The sequence below is a fragment of the Tachyglossus aculeatus genome, chromosome 17 (assembly GCF_015852505.1).
Source record: "Tachyglossus aculeatus isolate mTacAcu1 chromosome 17, mTacAcu1.pri, whole genome shotgun sequence".
NCBI lineage: Eukaryota > Metazoa > Chordata > Mammalia > Monotremata > Tachyglossidae > Tachyglossus > Tachyglossus aculeatus.
The window spans coordinates 24,369,491-24,397,259 of NC_052082.1; the positions used below are offsets into that span (position 1 = coordinate 24,369,491).

The window sequence follows — 27,769 nt, forward strand, 5'->3', positions numbered from 1 at the left end:
TTGATTGGTAGGGAGACCCCCCCCCCCAACATCCAGGACTGCGCATGTGCGAAAACACGGCCACTCGCCAGCCTGGGGCCCGGACCCGCTTTCCCCCGCCCGTTGCCGCGGTGACGTGTCCGTCACTAGGGGCCGCCGTCAAGTGAAAAGCCGGGAGGAGGCCGTTTACGGCAGTCCCGAGCGGCGTTGCTTTACGGCCTGGGGCCGAACGTCTTCGGGAGATGTCGGCCGCCTCCGGGGAGGCGACCCGCTTCACCAAGCGGGTCCTCGTGACGGGCGGCGCTGGTTTCATGTAAGTATAATAATAATAATGGCATTTTTTATTATTTGTTATAATTATTTAACAAATAATTATTATTATGGATCGCTTACTATGTGCAAAGCACTGTTCTAAGCGCTGGGGAGGTTATAGGGTGATCAGATTGTCCCACGGGGACAGTCTTCATCCCCATTTTCCAGATGAGGTCACTGAGGCCCAGAGGAGTGACTTAATAATAATAATGATGATGGCATTTATTAAGCGCCTACTATGTGCAAAGCACTGTTCTGAGCGCTGGGGAGCTTACAAAGTGATCCCACGGGGGGCTCACAGTCTTCATCCCCATTTTACAGGTGAGGTCACTGAGGCCCAGAGAAGTGACTTAGTAATAATGATGGCATCTGTTAAGCACTTACTCTGTGCAAAGCACTGTTCTAAGCGCTGGGGAGTTTACAGGGTGATCAGGTTGTCCCACGGGGGGCTCACAGTCTTCGTCCCCATTTTACAGGTGAGGGCACTGAGGCCCAGAGGAGTGACTTAATAATAATTGTGATGATGGCATTTATTAAGCGCTTACTATGTGCAAAGCACTGTTCTAAGCGCTGGGGAGTTTACAGGGTGATCAGGTTGTCCCACGGGGGGCTCATAGTCTTCGTCCCCATTTTACAGGTGAGGTCACTGAGGCCCAGAGGAGTGACAATAATAATAATGATGATGGCATTTATTAAGCGCTTACTATGTGCTAAGCACTGTTCTAAGCGCTGGGGAGATTACAGGGTGATCAGATTGTCCCACGGGGACAGTCTTCATCCCCATTTTGCAGATGAGGTCACTGAGGCCCAGAGGAGTGACTTAATAATAATAATGATGATGGCATTTATTCATTCATTCAATCATATTTATTGAGCGCTTACTGTGTGCAGAGCACTGTACTAAGTGCTTGGGAAGTACAAGTTGGCAACATGTAGAGACGGTCCTTACCCAACATTAAGCGCTTACTATGTGCAAAGCACTTTTCTAAGCACTGGGGAGTTTACAAGGTGATCAGATTGTCCCACGGGGACAGTCTTCATCCCCATTTTCCAGATGAGGTCATTGAGGCCCAGAGGAGTGACTTAATAATGATGATGGCATTTATTAAGCGCTTACTATGTGCAAAGCACTGTTCTAAGCGCTGGGGAGGTTACAGGGTGATCAGATTGTCCCACGGGGACAGTCTTCATCCCCATTTTACAGATGAGGTCACTGAGGCCCAGAGGAGTGACTTAATAATAATAGTAATAATGATGGCATTTATTAAGCGCGTACTATGTGCAAAGCACTGTTCTAAGCGCTGGGGAGGTTACAAGGTGATCAGGTTGTCCCACGGGGGGCTCACAGTCTTCATCCCCATTTTACAGGTGAGGTCACTGAGGCCCAGAGAAGTGACTTAATAATAATGACGGTATCTCTTCAGCGCTTACTATGTGCAAAGCACTGTTCTAAGCGCTGGGGAGTTTACAAGGTGATCAGATTGTCCCATGGGGGGCTCACAGTCTTAATCCCCATTTTCCAGGTGAGGTCACTGAAGCCCAGAGGAGTGACTTAATAATAAGGATGGTATCTATTAAGCGCTTACTATGTGCAAAGCACTGTTCTAAGCACTGGGGAGAATACAAGATGATCAGGTTGTCCCACGGGAGGCTCCCAGTCTTCATCCCCATTTTACAGATGAGGTCACTGAGGCCCAGAGAAGTTATGTGACTTGCCCAAAGTCACACAGCTGACAATTGGCGGAGCCGGGATTTGAACCCATGACCTCTGACTCCTAAGCTGGGGCTCTTTCCACTGAGCCACTCCGCTTCTGTACTTGCACTTCCCAAGCGCTTAAGTCCAGTGCTCTGCACACAGTAAGTGCTCAATAAGGACGATTGAATGAATGAATGAATTTTAATCTCAGCCAATCGGTGGTATTTATCGAGCCCTTCCTCTGTGCAGAGCCTTGTGCTGAGCGCTGGGGAGAGCACGCTAGACTTGGGAGACACGATCCCTGGCCCGTAGGAATTTCCAAATCCGGAGCTCGGAGCCCTGCCCTGCTTTGTCCTTTCCTTTTTTTTAAAAAAAGCATTGTGGCTTAGTGGAAAGAGCCCGGGTCACGGGTTCTAATCCCGACCTTAATCAGCTGGGTGACTTTGGGCAAGCCGCTTCACATCTCTGGGCCTCAGTTCCCTCATCCGTAAACTGGGGATTAATAATAGTAATAATAATGATGGCATTTGTTAAGCGCTTACTATGTGTTCTAAGCACCGGGGAGGATACACGGTGATCAGGTTGTCCCACGTGGGGCTCACAGTCTTCATGCCCGTTTTACAGATGAGGGAACTGAGGCCCAGAGAAATTAAGTGACTTACCCAAAGTCGGAGAGCTGGGATTTGAACCTATGCCCTCCGACTCCCAAGCCCATGCTCTTTCCATTGAGCCACACTGCTTCGCTGAAGACTGTGAGCCCCACGTGGGACAGCCTGATTACCTTGTATCTCCCCTAGCGTTTGGCACATAGTAAGTGCTTACCAAATACCGTTATTATCATTATTATTGCTATTTCGTCCCATTCCCCTTCCCAGGCCCAGACCGGGCTGGCCCGGCTGGTGGCCCCAAGTGACCTAGACCGGGAGCCCGTTGTTGGGCAGGGACCGGCTCTATATGTTACCGATTTGTACTTCCCAAGCGCTTAGTACAGTGCTGTGCACGCAGTAAACGCTCAATAATAATAATGATGGCATTTATTACGCATTTACTATGTGCAAAGCACTGTTCTAAGCGCTGGGGAGGTTCCAGGGTAATCAGGTTGTCCCACGGGGGGCTCACAGTCTTCACCCCCATTTTACAGATGAGGTAGCTGAGGCCCAGAGAAGTGAAGTGACTTGCCCAAAGTCACACAGCTGACAATTGGCAGAGCCGGGATTTGGACCCACGACCTCTGACTCCAAAGCCCGGGCTCTTTCCCATTGAGCCACGCTGCTTCTCTAAAATGTGATTTTAGAGAATAAATGCTTAATAAATGTGATTGGACAAACCTCGGGCTCCGCAGGTTTAGGCCCGTCGCACGCCCAGCCCAGTGACCTCTTCTTCTTCTTCAGGCCCTTAATGCCAACTGTCCTGGGCGAGGCTTGGGATGGGCGGCCCTCTTCCCCTCCCCTCCTCTCCCTTCCCCTCTTCTCCTCTCCTTTCCTCGCCCGTGTACGCGTCCTCCCCGGGCCTCCGCCAAAAGGAGACGTGGCAGCCTCGCCGTGGGGTCGGGAACTCAAGGGTGACATTGTTCCAGGGACCGTAGGAGGCCAAGCTGGAAGGAAGAGTGGACATTGAAGGGGATCGATCACTGGTGTTTATTGAGCGCTGACTTGTGTGCAAAGCACTGCACGAAGAGTTGGTGGACGGGTTCCCTGCCCACCGGGAGGGTAAGAGGGACTGTGAGAGGAGGAGGAGTGGCAGCCTGCCCCAGTCAATCAATCCGTGGAATTAATTCCCGGTTGGCTGTGAGCAGGGAATATGTCTGTTACATTGTGAGGTACGCTCCCAAGCGCTCAGTACAGTGCTGTAGTGTGAGCCTTTTGGACTGTGAGCCCACCGTTGGGTAGGGACTGTCTCTATATGTTGCCAACTTGTACTTCCCAAGCGCTTAGTACAGTGCTCTGCACATAGTAAGTGCTCAATAAATACGATTGATGATGATGCTGTGCGCTCAATAAATACGATTGAGCAATGACTGCGTGCAGAGCAAGAAGCAGCGAGGCTGAGTGGAAAGAGCCCGGGTTTGGGAGGCAGAAGATGTGGATTCTAATCCCTGCTCACCTTACCTCCTTACCATTTTACCTCCTTCCCTTCCCCACAGCACCTGTATATATGTTTGTACATATTTATTACTCTATTTATCTTGTACATATCTATTCTATTTGCTTTATTTTGTTAATATGTTTGGTTTTGTTCTCTGTCTCCCCCTTCTAGACTGTGAGCCCGCTGTTGGGTAGGGACTGTCTCTGTGTTGCCGATTTGTACTTCCCAAGCGCTTAGTACAGTGCTCTGCACACAGTAAGTGCTCAATAAATACGATTGATTGATTGATTGCTCAGCCACTCGTCCTTTGTGTGATCTTGGGCAGGCCACCAAACCTTCTGTGTATCAGTTACCTCATCTGTAAAATGGGGATTAAGACTGAGATTATCTTGTATCAATCCCAGCATTTAGAACAGTGCTTGGCACATAGTAAGCGCTTACTGTACTATAGTAACCCTAACCCAGACTGAGCCCCCTCCTTCCCCTCCCCCTCCTCCCCCTCTCCATCCCCCCGCCTTACCTCCTTCCCCTCCCCACAGCACCTGTGTATATGTATATATGTGTTTGTATGTATTTATGTGTATTTTATTTGTACATATTTATTCTATTTATTTTATTTTGTTAATATGTTTTGTTTTGTTCTCTGTCTCCCCCTTCTAGACTGTGAGTCCACTGTTGGGTAGGGACCGTCTCTATATGTTGCCAACTTGTACTTCCCAAGCGCTTAGTACAGTGCTCTGCACACAGTAAGCGCTCAATAAATATGATTGAATGAATGAATGAATGAATAACCCGAGAAGCAGTGTGGCTCAGTGGAAAGAGCATGGGCTTTGGAGTCAGAGGTCATGGGTTCAAATCCTGGATCCAGCACTTGTCAGCTGTGTGACTTTGGGCAAGTCACTTAACTTCTCTGGGCCTCAGTTACCTCATCTGTAAAATGGGGATTAAGACTGTGAGCCCCGTGTGGGACAACCTGATCACCTTGTAACCTCCCCAGCGCTTAGAACAGTGCTTTGCACATAGTAAGTGCTTAATAAATACCATTATTTTTATTATTATGCAAGCTAATCAGGTTGGACACAGTCCATGTCCTGTAGTCTTAATCCCCATTTTATAGGTGAGGTAACTGAGGCACAGGGAAGTGGAATGACTTGCCCAGGGTCACACAACTGACAAAGCCTTCTCCAGGAGGCCTTCCCAGACTGAGCCCCCCCTTTTCCTCTCCTCCCCATCACGCCCCTCCCTCTGCCCTACTCCCCTCCCCACAGCACTTGTATTTGTATATATTTGTACATATTTATTGCTCTTTTATTTGTACACATGTATTTTATTAATGATGTGTATATATCTATAATTCTATTTACTCTGATGGTGTTAACACCTATCTACTTGTTTTGTTTTGTTGTCCTGTCTCCCCCTTCTAGACTGTGAACCCGTTGTTGGGTAGGGACCGTCTCTGTATGTTGCCGATCTGTACTTCCCAAGCGCTTAGTACAGTGCTGTGCACACAGTAAGCGCTCAATAAATACGATTGAATGAATGAATGAAGTGATGGTGCCGGAATTAGAACCTAGGTCCTCCTGACACCCGGTCTCTTGCTCTATCTTCTAGGCCACGGTTATGTACAAAAGTGCTGAAGAGATAGGAGGCAGGGAAGTCAGCAAGGAGGCTGATGCAGTCATCAGGGTGGGTTAGGATAAGTACTTGGATTAATGGAGAGAAAAGTGCAGATTTTAGCGATGCTAAGGTTAAACCGGCAGGATTCGGGGACAGATCGAATGAGAGAGATGAATCGAGGCTAACGCAAGGGTTACAGGCTTATCAATCAATCAATCAATTGTATTTATTGAGTGCTTACTGTGTGCAGAGCACTGAACTAAGCGCTTGGGAAGTACAAGTTGGCAACATATGAGCCCACGAGGGTGGTGGTGCTGAGTACGGTGACAGGAAAGTCATGGGACGGACAGGGTTCAGGTGGGAACACAAGGAGTTCTGGAAATGCTAAGTTTGAGGTGTTGGAAGGAGGTCCAATTAGAGGTGTCCTGAATACAAAAGGGAATGCGAAACTGCTGAGAAAGGGACAGATCAGGGCTGGAGATGTAGATTTGGGAATCATCTGCACAGAGATGGTAGTTTAAACCGAGGGAGCAGGGTTTAGATGGAGAATAGAAGGGGGCCTAGAACTGAGCCTTGAGGACTCGCACAGTTAGGAGGTGGGAGGCAGAAGAGGAGCCCAAAAAAGAGAATGAGCAGCCAGAGAGATAGGAGGAGAACCAGGAGAGGACAGTTTCAGTGAAGCCAAGTTTAAATAATGTTTCCTAGAGAGGCGGTTGCTTGTGTCGAAGGCAGCTGAGAGGGTTAGGATGGAGTAGAGGCCATTGGATTTGGCAAGGAGCTCATTGAGGACCTTTGAGAGGGCAGTTTCTGTGGAGTGAAGGGGTTGGAAGCCAGATCAGAGGGGGTCAAGGAGAGAATTGGAGGAGAGGAAATGGAGACAGTGTGTGTAGACGACTTGCTCAAGGAGGTTGGAGAGGAATGGTAGGAGGGAGATGAGGTGGTAACTGGAGGGACACATGGGGTCAAGGGAGGGGTTTTTTTTTTTTAGGATAGGGAAGACCTGATTTATTAAAGATATAGGAGAACATTACAGACATGTGAAATGGCTTGGTGGCACTACAGTCATGTGCAAAGGGTAAGCCCTCTAGATAGTAAGTCAGGGAACATGTCTACCAACTCTCCCAAGCACTTAGTATAGAGCTGTACACATAGTAAACACCCAGTAAGTGTGACTGATCGAGTGATTTAGCCGGCTAACTTGTTTGAATTAGAGGACATGAGAAGAAGTGTAGTTGGGGAAAATAAACTCTTTGAGTCAGAAACACCTAGCAAGCAAAATTGAAAGGTCAGTTGCGAACCAATCAATGGCAGATCTCAGGACTACTGTTCATATGAGAATCTTGAAGCAATTTATGACATTAAGCTGTTTATCCAAATCATTTTCTTAGATAACTAGCCTTTCTTCAGATGGAGAGGCTAAGGCCTAGGGTAAGTTGAGCTTTCCTCATTGGTCAATCAGTGGTATTTATTGAGGGCTTACTCTTTAGTTCAGAGTACTGAGCTAATAAGCACTTGAGAAAATACTGTAAAGGAAGTAGACAGTGCTTGCCCTCAAAACACTGATAATCTGGCGAGACAAATAACAAAATAAATTACAGGTAGGGGAAGCCACAGAGTATAAGAGTATGTATATAAGTGCTTGGGAATGGGAGGAATATTGGACTACTTATGAAATTTATGGGCGGAGTTGGTCATTGAACACAAGGTTTGTCGGTAAGTAACCTTTGGGTGATGTTCTTTCCTCCTAGAGCCGAGTAGGCTGGGTTGATTTTTTTTTTTAATATTTCTACAGTTCTTTTTTAAAAGTTTCTTTTCCTTTCTTACAGTGCATCACATGTAATTCTGTCTCTAGTAGAAAATTACCCAAACTATATCATCATAAATCTAGATAAGGTAAGTTTTGGTATAAAAAATGTTTAGTATGATACTGAGCACAGAAATACCATCCTGGCTTAATGGTATTTTTGAAGTTATTTTCATCCAATTTATCAAGTTATGTACATGGTAGTAAAATGAGCATAAAGTTCTTTAGTACACCACCAGTTAAGTAGCTTTATTTCTTTAACAAACTGTAGTGATTTCATTGCTCTTCATGCTTCTGTACTGTTTCTTTAAATTCTGCTGTTGGATTTTAATTTAACAATGGAAGAAGTTTTTCTTCGTTACCCTCTTTTCTGTCCTAAATTCGTAAGGAGAATGTTTACACTGGAGATAAAAAACATTCCATTTAATTTTTTAATAAAATAAGTTATAGTTGAAATTTATGTTCAAAGTTTAATCTGTAGGTCCGTGACATTTCTCTCTGAATAGAATTTTTGTTAGCTTTAAATCTAGTCTGTATTAGAATTTGAAAGTGTCCTAGAGTAATGGTGGCAAATCTAGACATAGGAATAAACTGCTGTACTTTTTTCAAGGCACAGAAATCTGTGAATATCAGAATTTCTTAAAGTAAGACATTGTACTTAGATTCATTGTATTCACTACTGCATTATCAAAAGAAGTTGATGTCATTAAGTGGTTTATGTTTTCATTGTGATATTCATTTTTTTCTCTTTTAAGCTGGACTATTGTGCAAGTCTGAAAAACCTTGAAACCATATCTAACAAACAAAACTACAAGTTTATAAAGGTAAAAAACTTTCTAAGTATTATAGCAAGTTGCTCATTTTTTTGGTGGGATTTTTTTTAACTTTGAAGTACAGACCACTGAGTTGTAAGCTCCTTGAATGGTATTTACTATGTGCTTTCAGTATGCGGAGCACTGTACTAACAGCAAATGTTGTTGAAAGAACATTCTTCAAAATCCCCAGTGATACTTTATCTAAAACACATAGTGAAACTTGTGTAATGGGAGAACTGACTTTTCAAAGAAAGCTGATTGAAATGTATGCCAAGGGACCTAGCCATTAGATAAGAAGCCACTCTTTAAGCTGCCAAAAAATTTAACCATTACTTGCTAACTACGCCCCTGCCGCTTCAGGGCTCCCCAGTGCTGATATTTTAGTGGTGGGATAAAGGTGGCCGCTTTATCATTCTGTTGTTAATATTCCTGAACCCCCGTGTTAAAATGTACTTCATTTTCCTGGGATAAAAGTCACTGGAGATCTCGTTCCAGCACTGCAAGTGTGCTGTGGCCCAAATGATGTCTAGGGCAGGTGCCTTGACCCATGAAAGATAGCCTTCAGTATCTGGATTCACAATATTGTTTGTGCCTCTTTACACATATAAGTAATATGGAATAAGCCTTCCGTCACAACCTCTGGAAATGCCAGGAAGGTGGAAGGAGAAGGGAGAGAAAAAAAAGATCCTTACCTGAGCGTGTTTGGATTGAAGTAAATGTAGTCAGAGCTTAGATTAAAATAAACAGAGCAAGGGCACTCAGACCATCTGAGAAAGGCAAGAAAGGGGGAGGCTGGAGTGTGGAGAAGACCTGTAATGGGTGGAAAAGAGTGTAAAGGTTCTGGAGGTTTGGTAGGAGTGAGGCCTTCAACACGTTAAAATTCTTTAGACTACTGTTTGGAAACTTACAAATAGCATTTTAGAGTACTTTTCCATTCTAGTTAAAAAAAAATTGAGTGCAAATGTATCTTACAACGTACAATTTCATTTTTTTTGTTTAGAACAGTGATTAAATGCTGAATGAACACTGCTTTTTAAACCACAAAAAATCAAGTTTTAAAAATAAAAAACTGTGCCTTTTAAAAAACTTCTGATTTTTCTTACTTTAAAAGTATATTATATTTTAATGTTGTGGGTATTATTTTTCACAGTAAATTGCCTATTTCCTTTTTGGGCCAGAAGTGTTTTTTTTTTAACAGCCCCAAAGTTCATATTTGCTTCTGGATAGTCTTTGATCTTAGTGGTTTGAGAAAACTCATGTTAACTTCATTGATTTGGTCTTGTGAGTGAGTCTTATGACAATATGTTCTCATTTGTTTTAGCTGCGGAATGTCTCACAAGACACTGTTTATGTCTGAGAAAGCCCAAATACTGGATTCAGTGTGTATGCATTTTCAAAAAGTTACACAATTGACAAAGCTGTATCATGACTCATTCATTGACTTTTCTAGTACAGTAGCTAATGTAGTAGTGTAGAATGGATTTTATTTAACCATAATCAACATTTTTCACATGAAAGAAAAACAAGTTATAGTGAATGTAATCTTTAAAAACTTAAGAGGTTCTGATTTTCATTACTGTCATCATCATTGTTTTATTCAGGGTGACATTTGCGAAGCTCCTTTTGTAAAACATCTTTTTGAAACAGAGAAAATTGACATAGTACTACATTTTGCGGCACAAACCCATGTAGGTGAGCAATGTTGGGTAATACCTTGTTAATTTATAAATTATATGTATTTTGCCATAGTCCCATTACCGCCTTCATTTTTAATGGGTTTTTTCTCCTTTTGTGGTAATTCAGAAACAAAGTTTTCTAAAATTATGAAGTTAGTATTTCTGCGATCAGAGTCATTTTAGTGGTTAGTCCATTATAAACCCATTTACAATTTGTCTACAAAAAGCTCTGGGCTTAAAATGAATATAATCTCAACCAAGGAACACTTTCCAAGGAATAGTCCAAATGTAAGATATAAACATATGAGGTGAAAAATTCTGTAAAATTTGAGTCTAAGCATTGTTCGGTCCCTCTGTCCTTAATTATATGCCCAGTTCTCCTAGAGCATGGAGTTTGCATTCTTGAAAAACCCCGCATTAAGAAAAGCTGATATTGTATTCACCACATCCACAACTGTATGCATGCGCCCGTCTGTTTCTTCTAGGATCCCCTCATGGTGTGTTCAGGCAGGCTCTTGTTGGAAGAAAGTTCCCTGATTCTGCAGCCACATTCTAGAGAAAACCCATAGTGAAAACACCCATTTTGCTATAACTGAATGCATATTGTGCCTGTTCATTGTACTTGAAATGTGGCCATGATTTGGTATTTGAAAATCACCTAGCTTTAAATGTCTTTTTTGAATTTTCGATTTTGAGATACTGTCGGGGAATTCCCGAAAATCACATAACATGCAAGGAACTCCCTAAATTGACTATTCCTTCCTCCACTCCCCTTCTGTGATTGTAGAAAGGTGTGGACATGGCCAACGTGAAATTGTTTTCTAAATCTAGAACACCAAAACTGGAGCACACTCATGGGAGTTTGAAGGTAGTAGATTCAAAACAAACAAAAGGTTGTCTTAGAGCAGATGGTAAGCACATAGAATTCATTACTCTGGGTAGTTGTGCAGGCAGAAAATGTCAGTAGTTCAAGAAGGGTTTGGGTAAATTAATTAATACATTTATAAAAAAATTGTACAGGGGAAAGTTAAGGATATAAGGCTCAAAAAAGGTTTAAATAGATTAATGGGGAGTGAAACTTTAATAAAGGATAAAAGTTGGGAATACAAGAGGCTGTCAGAATAGTTGGCAAGGAGGACAACTATTAACACTGCTTTTCTAAATTTGCCCTGATGCCACTGATAAAAGAAAAGTCATACTGAATTATATCAATATTCTGTCCTACTGGGCTAGATTGACAGCTGGGTTATCAACATTGCATTTCTTCGTGTTTATTCGTGTTGCTGTTGTATTTGACACTTATCAGTGGTATTTAGTTGACATGAACCTTGGCATCAAGTATTTAGTTGACATGAACTTTGGCATCAGGTAGCTTGAAAAATCAATATGGTGTGGTCCAGATTGCCTATCTTCATTCATTCATTCATTTGGTCGTATTTATTAAGCACTTAGTGTGCAGAGCACCGTAGTAAGCGCTTGGGAAAGTACAATACAACAATAGCTTCCATTTGTACTGTGTTGAAAAGAGTATAAAGAGGATCTGCTGTGCTGTATGATACAGCTGAGTGAGTCAGTCAGTCAGTCGTATTTATTGAGCACTTACTCTGTGTAGTAACAAGCACAGTCTCTGACCCTAATACATAAGAAATGTCATTATTGGGTCAGATGACTGGTACATTGTACCTCTAATTGTGGTGATGAGATACATAGAGGCACATAGAGTACAACGATTGTCCATCTTAGACTATTTCCTACCAGTACAGCAGATGTCTTCTAACATCCCTGACCTTTTCTTTTACAGCTCTACCATTGCCAGTGTTATCCTCTTGTGAATCCCTTGTCCATATTCATGAATTTATCTAGACTTCTCTTGTACCACAGATATTTTTTGTCTGCTCAGTATGAGCCAAGGTGCTTCCCTTTGTTGGCCTAGAACCCATCTTCTTCAGACGCAATAAATATGATTGATATTGTTCCCTTAGCCTATTGTGCACTTTGCCTAACTGCAATTGTGACTTATGCAAGCCCTGGGTAAATTTTACAAACTTTTAAAATTCCCTTTTAACCTTTATCTGTCTTGACTGAAGAGTTCTAATCATGTGAATTGAATTCTCGTGAAAACTTTTCCTGAGCAGTTCAGTTGTCCTTTCTACCATCTCCAGCTCTATTCTGTCCCTATTACAGCAGTGTGAGTATATTATAGTATTCCAGGTTTTATATTGCAGCAAAATATAGTTCCTAGTTCTGGGAATCCTCATCTACTTGGGGTGGACCATAACAGTACTAGGTCCCTCTAGACTGAACTCTCCTTGTGGTCAAGGGACAAGTCTGCCAGCTCTTTTTAGGACTGTGGTCTGCAGTAAGCACTCAAATCTGATTAATAAATTGATTGATTCATTGATTAGGCCATAGGTCTCAGGGAAGGCCTTTAGATTAGAAGGCCTATAGATTCCAGGATCTCCGTTGGGCGGTCTATTCAACTTGGAAGGCATTCCCACACTGTGGTTTTCCCAGAGATCTCTTCTAGTGAGTAGTTTGAAGTTGAAATATGTGCATTTTTTGAGGGTAGCAAAGTAAGTTTTTTAAGGAGTTTTAACAGTTCATTTATATATCCCTTGGTCTATGTTTCACTGTGCCCTATTTTCGCGTGTCTATGTTATCTCTGAGATTTAAGCCCTTGAGGTCCAAGTTTGTAAGTTCAGCACAATAACTTGCTAATGTGGTAAATACATTTTTATTTAAAAAGGCATTTTTTTTTTAAAGTACAGTTGATGTTATGCTATTCAAAGTTGTTATGCTTCTTCTTTTTTTGGTATTTAGGACAATACATAAGCTGTTAACTTTAGAAGAGAGTTTTTTGCTGCTTAACGGTGTATTTTATAAATTGTGGTTTTTAATAATTCATATTATGGATATGCACTATAAGCAGAAAATAACCCAGAAAATGAAAATAATTTTAGTAAAAGCAATCAGCTGTTTTTTTTGTAGTTTTTATGTAACTCACTTTGGTCACATTTTACCTTTATATTTTCTCATGTGGTTTTCGTCATACACCCAGTTCTTTTAAGGTGAGGATGGCATTCCTGCAAAGCCTTACATTAGGGATAACTTGCTCTTTAATATCCATTCCCATTCTGAATGGACACACGTAAGCCATTTCTCGATACGATGGAACTCCTAGCTCTAACAGGCTTACATTTTCTGTATGCACCCTTATTGCAATCTAGCCAAAGTTCATGTTGAAAACGTGCGTTGTGACCAAACTGAGTGTATAGGGACTAAATACAATATTCCATTAGGCCATGAAAGTTCATTTTTATGGGACTGCTTGAGGCAAAGATGTTTTATTAAATCCATGCCACCAGGGGTTTGTAGTTGGGCTATGTTTAATCAGTTGCAAAACTTGAAGATCCACGGTACAGGTTGGCTGCTGGTCTTCACCCTTCTCCTAGATCTTTCCCTGGAAAGTAGGTCCTTTCCCCTGCCAGTGACCTGCTAAGCACATAACTTACACACCCATCAAAGTCAGAGAGATTTGATACCATTTGGTTGCACATTCATCTCATAACGTTTTTGATCTGTATATCTTTTCAGATCTCTCATTTGTTCGCACTCTCGAGTTTACCTATGTGAATGTTTACGGCACCCACGTTTTGGTTAGCGCTGCCCATGAAGCCAGAGTGGAGAAGTTTATTTACGTCAGCACAGATGAAGTATATGGAGGTAGCCTTGATCAGGTGAGTGGGGGAAAAATTCATTCCCTGAACTATTTTTTGTAACTCTTTTTAATAACATTTTCAATTTGTAGTTCTAATTTGGTGACAGATGCGGTACTCGTAGAAGCTAAAGTAATAATTCTTTTTCAAACAGTATGAATTGGAAGGCACCCAGCCTAGTAAATGCTATTTACCAAAGTCATTTGGTTAAGGTGAGAAGGAATGGGGTTGGAGGCACATATGGAGGGAAATTTTGAGAGGAGGCAGCAGATTTTTAGCTATACTTCTGAGTAAAATGGGAGAGTTGAAGGTGGGGCAGACTTAGGATGAGACTGGAGACAAGCAGGGGAGATTTTAGGGAGAATGCGCCTAATGGTTTTAATTTTATCAATGAAGTATGTGGCAGTTGGTTTGACAACTGGCATTTTTAATGACCAAAGTTCTAATTAAATAGGTTGTAAGCTCCTTTTGAGAACATTCCTACCAATTCTGTTGTATTCTCCCAAGGGCTTAGTACAGCGCTCTGCAAGTAATAAGCACTCAGTAAATTCCATTGATTTGAATCTACCAAATGTTATGATTTTGTAGCACACTTCTGACTTCTCTTGAATTAAAATTTCCATGCAGAAAAAACTGCCTTTTTAAAAAACTGTCTTTTTTAATGTCTTTTTTTAAAAAAAATTAGGAATTTGATGAGTCTTCACCCAAACAACCTACTAATCCTTATGCATCATCTAAAGCAGCTGCAGAATGCTTTGTTCAGTCTTACTGGGAAAGATATAAGGTTTGTCCTTTTGCATTTGCAATAACAACCGTTCATCTTTCTCTTACTGAAGTGGGGAAAATATGCTGAGAAGATTGGGTTCAAGTGAATTGTGAGAAAACAAAAGTCAAACTCAGGGTCCACCTATATCAAGTTCCTAAGGTTTTTGTTCATTCAGTCAGTCATGTTTATTGAGCGCTTACTGTGTGCAGAGCACTGTACTAAGCGCTAGGGAAGTACAAATTGGCAACATATAGAGACGGCTCCTACCCAACAACGGGCTCACAGTCTAAAAGGGGGAGACAGACAACAAAACAAAACAAGTAGACAGGTGTCAATACCATCAAAATTAATAGAATAAGTAACTAAGATGCTTGTCTGTTGAAGAAGAGAGGTTGCAGTATTACAGGTAGAATGCATTTTGGGCCTGAGAGGTTACAGATAATCCTTTAAATAGAAATGCTTTCAAATTTGGAGTGCATTGATGTAAATGGCATTTTAAAAAGAGATTTCCCAAGTTTGTATTTCCTTTAGATGCAATATATTCCTTTCTACAACTGCCAGGTGTTTTTAGAAGCAGTTGAAATTAGGATATATTGGGAATTGATATGGAAATTATATGCTTAACCTAAGAAAATTAGCTAGGGAGATGAATTAGATGACATCAAATAATACCATCTGAGTGTCTTAAAATACATGTAGATGTTAAGCTTTACTACAGTCTATGGTTCATCTTTAAATTCCATAGGTAAAAAAAATAAATGGTTTTTCCATTTGATTAAACAGGGAGAGGAATGCCATTTGGATGCAGAAATCTTATAAATCACATTCTAGTAAATTACTGTTCTTTAGAAATGAAAAAGAAAAAAATAGATGTGCAAAGATATATAAAGGCAAAGTTGGCCTTCCAATCAGGCACACCTTTACACGCCTGTTGTCATCCTGAGACTAAGGTTTATTTTATCCTCTCCATTAATTCAAAGTTTCATATTTTAAGTTTCCAGTTGTCATCACAAGAAGCAGTAACGTTTATGGACCACATCAATATCCAGAAAAGGTATATACTCATTCATTCAATCGTATTTATATATGTATATAGATACACACATCTGTTACGCTCTCAGAAGTGTTTTGCTCTTTAATATGCAAAAGAACTGGGACACAGTTGATAGCATAGCTGCAGAATCTGAATCACAGTAATAATGATTATGGTATTTAAGTGCTTACTGTGTGCCAAGCACTGTGCTAATTGCTGGAGCAGATGTAATATAATCAGGTTAAACAGTTACTGTCCCACTTGAGGCCCATAGTCTGAGAAGATCATGCAGGACAAGGCAGCAGTGGAGAAGGGCAAGAGGAGGTGTCTAGAGAAAGCTAGCCTGGAGGAGGAGGAAGGAGGAAAAGCAGGAAAGCTGGGCCCGGCCATAGGGAACCATTCTGCTAGGTTCTCTCCAGACTCTCTGCTGTTCCTCCCGGGAGGTCTCTCAGGCTGGCTCTTTCCAGGGGAGATGAATATTGATTGATTGATTCACATAGTGGTTTTTATTAAGTGCTTACTATGTGCAGAGCACAGTACTAAGTGCTTGGAAGAGTACAGTACACCAGAATTGGCAGATACATATCCTGCCCAAAACAAACTTACATTCTAGAGGGAGAGGCAGACGTTAATAGAAATAAATAATTTATAATACATAAGATTGGTCAGAAACTCCTGATCAGTGTGTAGAAATTTTTGCTCACCAAATGATCCCCATGCAACATTACTAAAGTAGAATTTTAGCAGTCTTTCACTTGCTCTTAATTGTATTTAGTCTTTTGAACTATTGGATGATTTCAAGGACATCTGAAACCTGTAGTGCTTGGAAGCTATGGCTAATGGAGCTGCCTTTTGAAATGGAAAAGTATGAATTATTCCATTGCCATTCCTTCATTGTAGTAGTGTAGCTGTCCCAAATTAGACTTGAGAGCTTGGGAGGTACTAGACATCTTTTATGGTAATGTGAAATCCACAAAGTATTATTAGGAAGATGTTGTATTGAGCCTTAAGGATGTCTGTTTATTATTATATAGTGGTGAGTTTTTTTTTTACTTTTAAAGTTTACACTATTTTAAAATCACTAGAACATAATCTGGTTAGAATGTAGTAATTGGTGTCCACTGTTTTATAAAAGTTATTTATACAGTGGCACACTTTTTCTAGGGGAGTTGAGGATGAAGGGGAGTCTCACAGTTAATGCCATAAAACTGTTTTTTTGCTAAGGTTTTTTGCCTTCCAAGTAGTCTCCCACATTCATGTGAGGTGCACTGGTGTATGGAATCTAGGAACTCAGTAGTGCATTTCAATTTTTACACTCCCCCTTCAAGAGCAAGGCATTAGGGAAGCACTTGAGAGCTTTGGGGCCGACTTTTCCCCCTCGGTTATCTTAGCAAACTCTTAGGACCTTGCTTTAAGCATCTTTAATATGACTTAAGCTGCTTATTTATGGTGTGGAACCCATCCATCCCTTGTCCACTGACTGCTTCATTTTAGGCTGATCCACTTTATGTTGCTTTTTCTCAGAGTAAAATGAAAGTCCAGTATATTTTTAGCAAATCTTTGCTTGTAAAACTCTTACAGGGGAATTGTAGAAAGCTCCTTGATTCTTGGGCCAGGAGCTGTAAAGAGGAAAGCGCCTGAATGTTTGTCAAATCTGTGATAACCTGTAAATGTTCTTCATAGGTTATTCCAAAATTTATCTCCCTATTACAGCACAACAGGAAATGGTATGCATTTTTTTTATCCTTTAGTTTTAGTGTTAATTAGTGTTTGTTATTGGTGGTGATGTCTATAATAATGGCATTGTTTCTGGCAATTGTTGCTGACTGTTTTTGTTATAAAATTTCCTATTTAATTATTTTCCTTCATACCTAATTTAGTTTTCAGATACATTTAAATGAAACTTTTCCTTGAATAATACTATTAGAATTTGTTCATATATTTGCATAAAGTTTAACTTTGTCAAGGAATGAGAAAATGGATTTGTAGAACTGAGTTGTTTTTCCTACAAAACACTTAAATAGCTGAATAATTTATTTGGTTACTTATATTTGACGGAAAGTGTGTTTAATCTCTTTAGCTGCATTCATGGTTCAGGGCTTCAGAAAAGAAATTTCCTTTATGCCACGGATGTAGTGGAAGCATTTCTCACTGTCTTAAAAAATGGGAAGCCAGGTGAAATTTATAACATTGGAACCAATTTTGAGATGTCAGTCGTCCAACTTGCTAAAGAGTTAATCCAATTGGTAAGTGTCCTTTGAAAACCATCCAGCTAATAATTATATGTATAGGGTTTTTTATGGCATTTGTTATGTGCTTTTTCTGTGCCAGTTAGTGTATTAAATACTGGGGTAGGTACAAGGTAGTATGTCTTACATAGGGCTCACAGACTTAATTCCCATTTACAGATGAGGTAACTGAGGCACAGAGAATTTAAGTGATTTGCCCAGGGTCACAGAGCAGACAGATGGCGGAGCCAGTATCAGAACTCAAGTTCTTCTGACTCCCAGCCTCGCGCACAATCCACCAAACCATGCTGGTTCACCTGTAGAAAATGCTAACAGCCCCTGTGAATAGCAACATCTCAGGAGTAAATGTCATCTGTGTTGTCATATGACCATAAAATTGTTTCTCCCCTCGTCTTTCCCCACTTTTTCTGATAAATTTGCTGCAGCCCATGATTATAGGTTCAAAATTAGTGAATTATATAGGCAGCTGTTGTGCCTCCGGATGACTATTTTAGCAGGCTGTTTTACAGTTCAACTATTTAATCTATATGCTACCCCATGCAAGGCGTGCTTATTGGGAAATGATTCAGCATATCATCTTTCAAACACTATTGCAGCCCTGGTATAAAAGACAGTATTTTTCGGTGTGAGAGTACACCATGCCTTTTAATGAATGTTCAATAAATACCATTGATTGATTGATTAAATGTTTAATGTTTTGCTCCTTTGCTCCAGTGATAGAAAGTGATCCAAGATTTCTGTCGAAAACTTTTCTCTATTATTAAGTAACTATCCTTATGAGTAAAAAAGATTAGGGTATGGTCTTTTTTGTTTAATGAAACATTGTTAAATTGTTTTCTTCATTTCCTCAAGGCAATCAGTAGGGAATTTTTACTTGCATTCTTAGTCTTTATATTAAATGTGATGCAAGGAAAAATAGTGTCTTTAGGCACCCTGTAAATTTTATACCAGTAGTTTCCCTACTAATGATAATTGGACTTTTCAGGGATCAGAATAAGAAACTAAATCAAAGTAATTCTTCAGACTAATGTCTTTTTCAAAGATCTCAGGATATAAATTATTTTTTTGCTCAACCATTAATCAAATAACCAGGAATTTTGAATTTACAATTTTTTGTCATTTTTCTACTTTGCTTATTCAATCAGAATTTATCAAGTATCTCCTGAATGCAAATAATCTAGTATATTAGGTATTTTTGGAAATTACTAAGGAAGATGGAAGACGTGACCTATGGTCTTGTGGAGATTGAACAAATACAAAACCATGAACATGAATAGATAAAAAGAACCTCTATATATGTTTCTGACTAATGTGAAGCTAAGAAGAAACAGCTGGGTTCTTAGTCTGAATACAGATGACTCAAAAAAGTGTTTGGAATTTTGATTGGAACTACTTTTCGGCAGTTTTGGGGAAAGTGTTCAATCTCTTTAGTTTACTATAGATTACTGTGCTTTTATGACCTTTTATGCTTCAGTTTGAATTAAAAGTGATCTCTTTTTGGGTAGATAAAAGAGACCAGTTCAGAGTCTGAAACTGAAAACTGGGTTGATTATGTTAATGACAGGTGAGTAACTGGTGAAAAAATTGAAGGGTTATAATGTCCTCTTTCAGTAGCATGGGTTTATACACTTTGACTTAAAGAATCCAAAAAATTCCTCCTCCCCTGCCTACCCCCCCACCTCTGGTGCATTACTTCCAGACCACACCTGTAAGCCACCTGCAAAAATAATAGTAATAACTGTGGTATTTGTTAAGCACTTACTATGTGCCAGGCACTGTTCTAAGTGCAGGGGTGTATACAAGCACATTAAGGTTGGGGACAGTCCCTGTCCCCCACAGGACAATCCCCGTTTTACAGATGAGGTAACTAAGGCACAGAGAAGTTAAGTGACTTGCCCAAAGTCACACAGCAGACAAGTGGCGGAGCCGGGACTAGAACCCAGGTCCTCATGACTCTCAGGCCTGTGCTGTATATGTGCACTGATGGAGAAGAGAAAGAATTGATGTACTCAGACTTTTTTCATAGCCCCAGGGAGCTGGGGGGGAGGTGTGATTTGGGGAGGGATTGGGAATTGCCATGTGTGGGAAGGCTCAGGGGAGCACAGAAGGCAAAATATAGTTACAAAATTAGATTTAGAATAGCGAGAGGATCAGGGAGACAAGGTGGGAGAAACTGGTAAACATATTGTGAATGGGGAGGCCTGGACTTGGAAAGATGGGACAAAGGAACTTCTTAGGGGAATTTGCTAGGTTTGGAGATCCAAACTTTAGTCACTTCAAGAAGGTCTGATTTCTGCCTGATGTAGAACCAGATTGAAAGTGCAAGGATCTATCTCTCCCTTTTTTTTCTTTGCTTAATGAGAAGTCGGTTTCTTGGAATTTCACCCAGAAACTTTAATTTTAAACGTTTTTTTTTTCCTTCAGACCATCCAATGATATGGGGTACCCAATGAAATCTGAAAAAATGCATGGATTAGGATGGAGACCTAAGGTGCCTTGGAAAGAAGGAATAAAGAAAACAAGTATGTTTTACATTAATGGATATCATTTTGATGTGGAGAGATTTGAAAGATAAGGCAAAACAGTTTATTTTAGAAGTAGAACTTCAGTGGAGAGTCATGGAAATAGCAAAAGAAATTTTGCTCTTTGGTTTCAGAATGGTCTGTTAAACTCGCCCTTAGGTAGAGCAGCAAATATAAAACTCCCTCATTCTAATGGCACTGCTGTGGTAAATAGTTTTTGATAGTTGCCTTCAGGACATCTCCATCTGGATGTCTGCCTGCCATCTAAAACTCAGTATGTCCAAGACTGAACTCCCTATCTCCCCTCCCAAACCCTGCCCTCTCCCTAACTTTTCCGTCACTGTAGACGGCCCTACCATCCTTCCTGTCTCACAAGCCCGCAACCTTGGTGTCATCCTCAACTCCACTCTCTCGTTCACGCCGCACATCCAGTCCGTCACCAAAACCTGCCGATCTCACCTCCACAACATCGCCAAAATCTGCCCTTTCGTCTCTATCCAAACCACTACCTTGCTGGTTCAATCTCTCATCCTATGCCAGCTGGATTACTGTATCAGCCTCCTCTCTGATCTCCCATCCTCCTGTCTCTCCCCACTTCAGTCTATACTTCATGCTGCCGCCCGGATCATCTTTGTGCAGAAACGCTCTGGGCATGTTGCTCCCCTCCTCAAAAATCTCCAGTGGCTGCCTGTCAACCTACGGATCAAGCAAAAACTCCTCACCCTGGGCTTCAAGGCTGTCCATCACCTCGCCCGCTCCTACCTCACCTCCCTTCTCTCCTACAGCCCAGCCCGCACCCTCCGCTCCTCTGCTGCTAACCTCCTCACTGTACCTCGTTCTCGCCTGTCCCGCCGTCGACCCCCGGCCCACGTCCTCCCCCTGGCCTGGAATGCCCTCCCTCTGCACATCTGCCAAACTAGCTCTTTTCCTCCCTTCGAAGCCCTACTGAGAGCTCACCTCTTCCAGGAGGCCTTCCCAGACTGAGCCCCCTTTTTCCTCTCCTCCCCATCTCCCCCCCCCCACCTCCTTCCCCTCCCCACAGCACTTGTATATATATATATATATATATATATATATATATATATTTGTACAGGTTTATGACTATATTTATTTTACTTGTACATATTTACTATTCTATTTATTTTGTTAATGATGTGCATATAGCTTTAATTCTGTTTGTTCTGACGATTTTGACACCTATCTACATGTTTTGTTTTGTTGTCTGTCTCCCCCTTCTAGACTGTGAGCCCGGTGTTGGGTAGGGACCGTCTCTATATGTTGACGACTTGTACTTCCCAAGCGCTTAGTACAGTGCTGTGCACACAGTAAGCGCTTAATAAATACGATTGAATAAAATGAATGAATAGTTTAAAAGGGCCTATACACTTGTAGTATGTAATCACAGTCACTTGAGATGAGAAAGTGCTAGCTTTAATCAGTGATTTGAGAAGCAAATTCATTCATTACCTCCAGGAAAATGGAATCAAAGAATGAAACTCATGAGAATTTTTGACTTTTTTAACAGACTAAATGAGGAAACTCCATTTTCTTTGTTAATTGGGGTAGGGTTAGCATGGGTAAATGTGATCCATGGATAATCACCAAGTTCCTTGTAGAGCAGCTAGTCTAAATTTCAAATAATGTGGATTTGACTTTGGGGCAGTTGTGATGTGAAATGCCTAAAACACAGTCAGCAAGAGAGAATTATACTGAGGTCAATCAATCAATCAATCAATCAATCGTATTTATTGAGCGCTTACTGTGTGCAGTGCACTGTACTAAGCACTTGGGAAGTACAAGTTGGCAACATATAGAGACAGTCCCTACCCAACAGTGGGCTCACAGTCTAAAAGGGGGAGACAGAGAACAAAACCAAACATACTAACAAAATAAAATAAATAGAATAGATATGTACAAGCAAAATAAATAAATAGAGTAATAAATATGTACAAACATATAAACATATACAGGTGCTGTGGGGAAGGGAAGGAGGTAAGATTGGGGGGATGGAGAGGGGGTGAGGGGGAGAGGAAGGAAGGTCATGAATAAGCCACCAAAATTCTGCTTAATACCTTGTTAATGGAGAGAAAGGTCTGCATGAAGCATTCTTAATTGTTTAAGTAGACATCTGTGTACTTCTAGCAGTCTGTATTATTTTTAAAACGATATTCTTAGCAAACTGCTGTTGTAGTTTACCATTTTTCTTGAGCAGGAAGAAGAGTCCAAAACCTGTTCATGTCACCTAATTTAACTAATTATTTTCTAATCAGTTGAATGGTATAGGGAGAATTTTCACAACTGGAAGAATGCAGAAAAAGCTTTGGATCCATTTCCTGTCACACAGCCTTTCATCCAGTGAGGGACTTGGGGGAAAACCAAGTGATTCTACCTCCAAAGATGAAAGTCTGCACCCCAGAGTCACCCAAACCATCATTTCTCTGGTTGGGAGGAGATGCAAGTCTTTTTGGACAAATACTCAAAGACAGAGTGGTCTCTGGAATCCTATGAATACATGAAGTATATTTCAATTATTCAATTGATTATTCAATTGATTATTAACAATTTGGTTTACTTCTATAATGTTAATGAAGCTTTTTAAACTTTTAAAAAGTGATGTTTTTCATAAATTCAACATGAATATGAGAAGAATATTTTTACATTTTCAAAACAGTTTGTTAGCTGTATGCATATCAAGTTAAAATTTGATCACCTTGAATGAGAGAAAAACTATAGCATTTTACATAATTTTAATTTATAACACTCAGTTGTCTTTCAGCTTATTAATTTAAAAAATGTACTGCAGTTGGGGTGTGTGATGTCTGTACTATCTATGAGCTCGTTGTTGGGCGGGGATTATCTCTGTTGCTGAATTATACTTTCCAAGCGCTTAGTACAGTGCTCCGCACACAATAAGAGCTCAACAAATACAATTGAGTGAATATATCTTCTCCTTAGTTTTTCATTACTGAAGTGTACAGTATGCACTACTAAATATGCATAGGTTGGAAAACTTGAATGTTTAATGGCCTAATTATAAGTGTATAATGAACTTATGAAAAGAAAAATAAAATATTATTATTATTATTATTATGGTACTTAAGTGCTTACTATGTATCAAGCACTGATCTAAGCGCTGGAGGCGATACAACTTAATCAGGTTGGGCACAGCCTCTGTCCCACGAGACTCGTAGTCTAAGTAGGTTGGAGAAAATATTTCATAGGAAACAAAGTTAATTATATATTTAGGATAATTTTTGATCATAAAAAGCATTCCACTTTCTTAAATGTAGATTTATTTGTAAATTGTATTTTTACTATGTTCAAATATTTTTGTGTGACGTTACAGTTGGGTACTTTCTTGTAACATTTTAATATTCTAATTTCTAAAGTTCATATAAAATTATTAAAGCATTTAAAAATATATCTTCTGACTCAGTGGATTTACTGTTACATTTATTAATAGTCAAAGGGTTGCATGACATGGAGTACAGTGAGGTTTTACAAAGTATAAATTAAATGTGGCGCCTACCTTTGATGTATTTGTAAGGAGGATAGTTTTATTAACAAGCCGAATAGAAGCCTTCCAGAACATGAAATTCGTTTAATGATGCACTTCAAATGTCTTTTCCTAAATGACTTCCTGGATCAACTAAATAGAACATGTAAAAGGTAATAACACAGCAATAGTCACTCCATATTCCCTTCCCCATATGACTAATCCTTATGTTTTCATTTTCTCAAAATTTTATTTTCTACAATTTAGGAAAATCACTATCAAGAAACTTGCTTTTAAATAAGCAAGAACCAGGTTAGTTCTCTGACTTCTAATCTCTATCTTCAACTGTAGTTAAATTCCATTTAAATTTTACAAGTGGTGTTAATTGCCCAGTGTGCCTATTGTCAACATTGCTAGAAAATTTGTCAGAAAAGCTATATGGGCTGGGCAATTCCCTTTGCATAGAAAATGCTAGAAAGTCCCACCTCTATTCAATTTTCATTTAAGTATAACTATATATGTGTATATATATATAAATGTATATATATATATATATGTACACACGTTTGTGTGTGTGTGTATATCCAGACTGAGCCCATTGTTGGGTAGGGATTGTCTCTTATCTCTTGATGAATTGTACTTTCCAAGTGCTTAATACAGTGCACTGCACACCACTGAATGAATGAATGAATCAGAAGTATATTTGATCACATAGCTAAGAATAAATGAATCTGTGGTTTTAAATTCTCTAGAGTTGACAATGTGATTTGGGATGCTAATGTACTAGTCAAACTAATATTCTACTTGGTGTTATTTTAGTATTCCCCCTTCTTCCTCTCCTCCTCCCCTCCCCATCGCCCCCCTCCCTCCCTCTGTCCTACCCTCTGCCTCTCCCCATAGCATTTATACATATTTATTATTCTATTTTATTAACGATGTGTATATATAGCTATAATTCTATTTACTCTGATGGTACTGACTCCTGTCTATTTGTTTTGCTTTCTGTCTCCCCCTCCTAGACTGTGAGTCTGTTGTTGGGTAGGGACCGTCTCTATATGTTGCCGATTTGGACTTCCCAAGCTCTTAGTACAGTGATCTGCACACAGTAAGCGCTCAATAAATATGATTGAATGAATGAATGAATTCTAATTTCTGCAGTCATATTTTTCAGTATTATGTATGCAAAGTCAAAACTAAAGGTCTGAATGAATCATCAATGAAATTAAATACTAAGTTCTAAGGACTCAACTCCTTAAATAAATTAAGTACATGGTTGGTGCAGTTGTGTGATGCTATGCATCATATACATAAATGTGGGTCTGATTCTTAAGTCTGATTGTATTCTTTCAAGAAAAAAATTTAGAAAGGGAGGCCATATCCCCAGGCCAAGATATGATTTTTCTAGTTGAAATTTTCATTACTTTTGCCATTCCTTTTAATTTTCAGAAGGCAACAAAAGAGACAGGACAGATGTGTAAATAAATTACAGATAGGGGAACCAACTAAATATAAGGATATGTATGAGTAAGTGCTGTGGAGGTGGGGTTGTAGGGGTTTCTCCAAGTGCTTTGTGGGTGGGACTAAGTACATAGGAGAGGAAATAGAGTGGTGAGGAGAAAGCCTAGTTGGGTAGGTTTCCGGGAGAAGATTAATTCATTTATTCATTCAATTGCATTTATTAAGCGCTTACTGTGTACAGAGCACTGTATTAAGTGCCTGGGGAAAGTACAGTGCAACAATAAACAGTAACATTCCCTGCTCACAACGAGCTCACAATCTAGACAGGGGAGACAGACATCAGTACAAATAAATAAAATTACAGAAACATACATAAATGCTGTGAGGCTGGGAATTGGGGGGAGAGCAAAGGGAGCAAGTCAGGGTGATGCAGAAGGGAGTGGGAGATGATATGATTTCAGTAGGGCTTGGAAAAGTGGGAGAGTGATAACATATTTTGATGGATGGGGTTCCAAGTAGGAGAAAGGGCAAGGCAAGAATGAGGGACAGTGAGTAGGTTGATTTTAGAGGAGCAAAGTGTATGGGCTGGGTTGTAGTGGGAGAGGAATAAGGGCAAATAAGGGGGAGACAGCTGATTTTGAGTGAGAAGTATCTGCTTGGTGCAGAGATGGATGGGCAACCATTGGAGGCACCTTACAGAAATCTTCCTTAAAGGACTGATTCTTCCTTTTCTGGTTTTGAGGTACGGTTCTTTCTGAGGGTGAGAACTGAGGTCCTTCCCAACTGTATGATTTCATTAAGTTTTTGCCATGCGTGGGGAATAGCATAAGATCTGCAGGGACTGGGGCGATGGCTTGTTTTTAGAGGAAGCAGTCCCAGTGGGATGTGCCTAAGCTGTAACCTAGTCTGGAAGAGGAATTCTTGGCTAGGGAGTATTCAGAGAACTGTTGAAATGCCGATTGACAGACACCTTCCTTCTCCCTAAACACACAGAAAAGGTGGACTGGTTTAGGTAGCAAATTTTCACTGTTTTGGTTACCATTGAATGATTTTTACCCATTGTCAGACTCTCCTTGTATTGCTGGTCTACCAAAGGTATTAATGACCCCTTTTGGGGAATATTTTTCTCCATCTGTTAGCCATGGTCTCTATATCTACCTTCTTTAAATAACCATTTACTGTTTGAAAAAAGCTTGAAAGCGATTCCTCTGAGGTACATACGCCCCGATCAACAAAACCTCTACTCTGAAATATAACCCTATCCCAGGCATCCTAATGCCACTTATCATACAACTCTTCCAGCAGTATTGCCCTTCTGTATACCCATCCTGAGCACTACTGTGTATATGCTATTGAACTGTAATTACTCCATTTGTAAATATTTTCATGTTTTTCTTCCCAATTAGAATGGAAGTAATTTCTGGGCAGGGGAGAGTCACTTGCTTGTTTTGTACTTAGGTGCTTAATATAATGTATTGCACTCAGAGGGGGCTCAATAAATATTACTACTACTATTACATCTTCCCTTAGGGAGGTAGTAAATGTCACAGTTTCCCAGATTGAAGACTGCTTTCCTAAGCAGGACAAAAACAGAGGGCTGGAAGGATGGGAAGTGAACTAGCCTCGCAAGATACCCTGAGAAGGATCCATGTTTTGTACACCAAAGTAACTCTTGAGCTCTTTCTTTGACTGTAAAACTTCTGGCCAAGATGAAGCGGTTTGGACTGTTTTGAGTCTGTAAACTCGTCTCTGCACTATAAGCTCATCCCCAGTCCATAAAGCTTGTTATAGGTAGAGGAGGTGTCCACCAACTCTGGTATTAACCCAAGTGTTTAGTTCAGTGCTCTTCAGGAAATGTTCAGAAAGTATGACTGATAATGATCTGAAATGATCTAGGATGAAATTCTTGCTTTCAGAAGGGTAGCCATAGCTGTTGGGAGGAGTAGGATTTTCCAGGATTTGTATCCCTTAAAACCCTGTATACTCCTTTGTAGGGACAGTCCTCCTTGAGATGCTTGCTAGATAATTTGTCCAAGTGGGATGATCATAGTACTGAGAATCAGGAAACCTGGGTAAAAGTCCTGGCTCTGTTTATGACGTTGGACAAGTCACTTAATGGGCAAGTCACGTAACTTCCCCATGCCTTTGTTCTCCATCTTGTAAAATGGAGATAAAATATTTGTTCTCCCTCCCTAATACTAAAAATAGCTGTGGTATATGTTAAGCACTTAACTATGTGTCGAGCATTGATCTAAGTGCTGGCGTAGATACAAGGTAGTCAGATCGGTCACAGTCCCTGCACTAAATAGGGCTCACGGACTTAATTCCCATTTTATAGTTGAAGTAACTGAACCACGGAGAAGTGAAGTGATTTGAAAAAAGGTCACACAGCAGACATATGGCAGAGTTGGGATTACAACCCACATCTTATCACTTCCAAGTCTGGGCTCTTTCCATTAATTTAGAAAGCTATGCTGCTTTAATAATCTCTCCCAGTAGGAGGGATTATTTGGTACTTGCCTCAGTGTGTGGCACGGTGCTTGGC

General features: G+C 40.4%; 1 protein-coding gene across 1 annotated transcript; it reads left to right on the forward strand.

The window, feature by feature from the left end:
- Nucleotides 1-221: 221 nt before the first annotated feature.
- On the forward strand, nucleotides 222-23,693 carry TGDS (TDP-glucose 4,6-dehydratase). Its single transcript, XM_038759801.1, has 12 exons — nucleotides 222-292; nucleotides 7,516-7,582; nucleotides 8,249-8,317; nucleotides 9,910-10,000; nucleotides 13,579-13,721; nucleotides 14,386-14,484; nucleotides 15,461-15,520; nucleotides 17,183-17,226; nucleotides 17,580-17,745; nucleotides 19,254-19,312; nucleotides 20,173-20,270; nucleotides 22,541-23,693. The coding sequence occupies exons 1-12, from the start codon at nucleotides 222-224 to the stop codon at nucleotides 22,627-22,629; spliced, it is 1,056 nt and encodes a 351-aa protein (XP_038615729.1). The 3' UTR covers nucleotides 22,630-23,693.
- The last annotated feature ends 4,076 nt before the right edge of the window (nucleotides 23,694-27,769 follow it).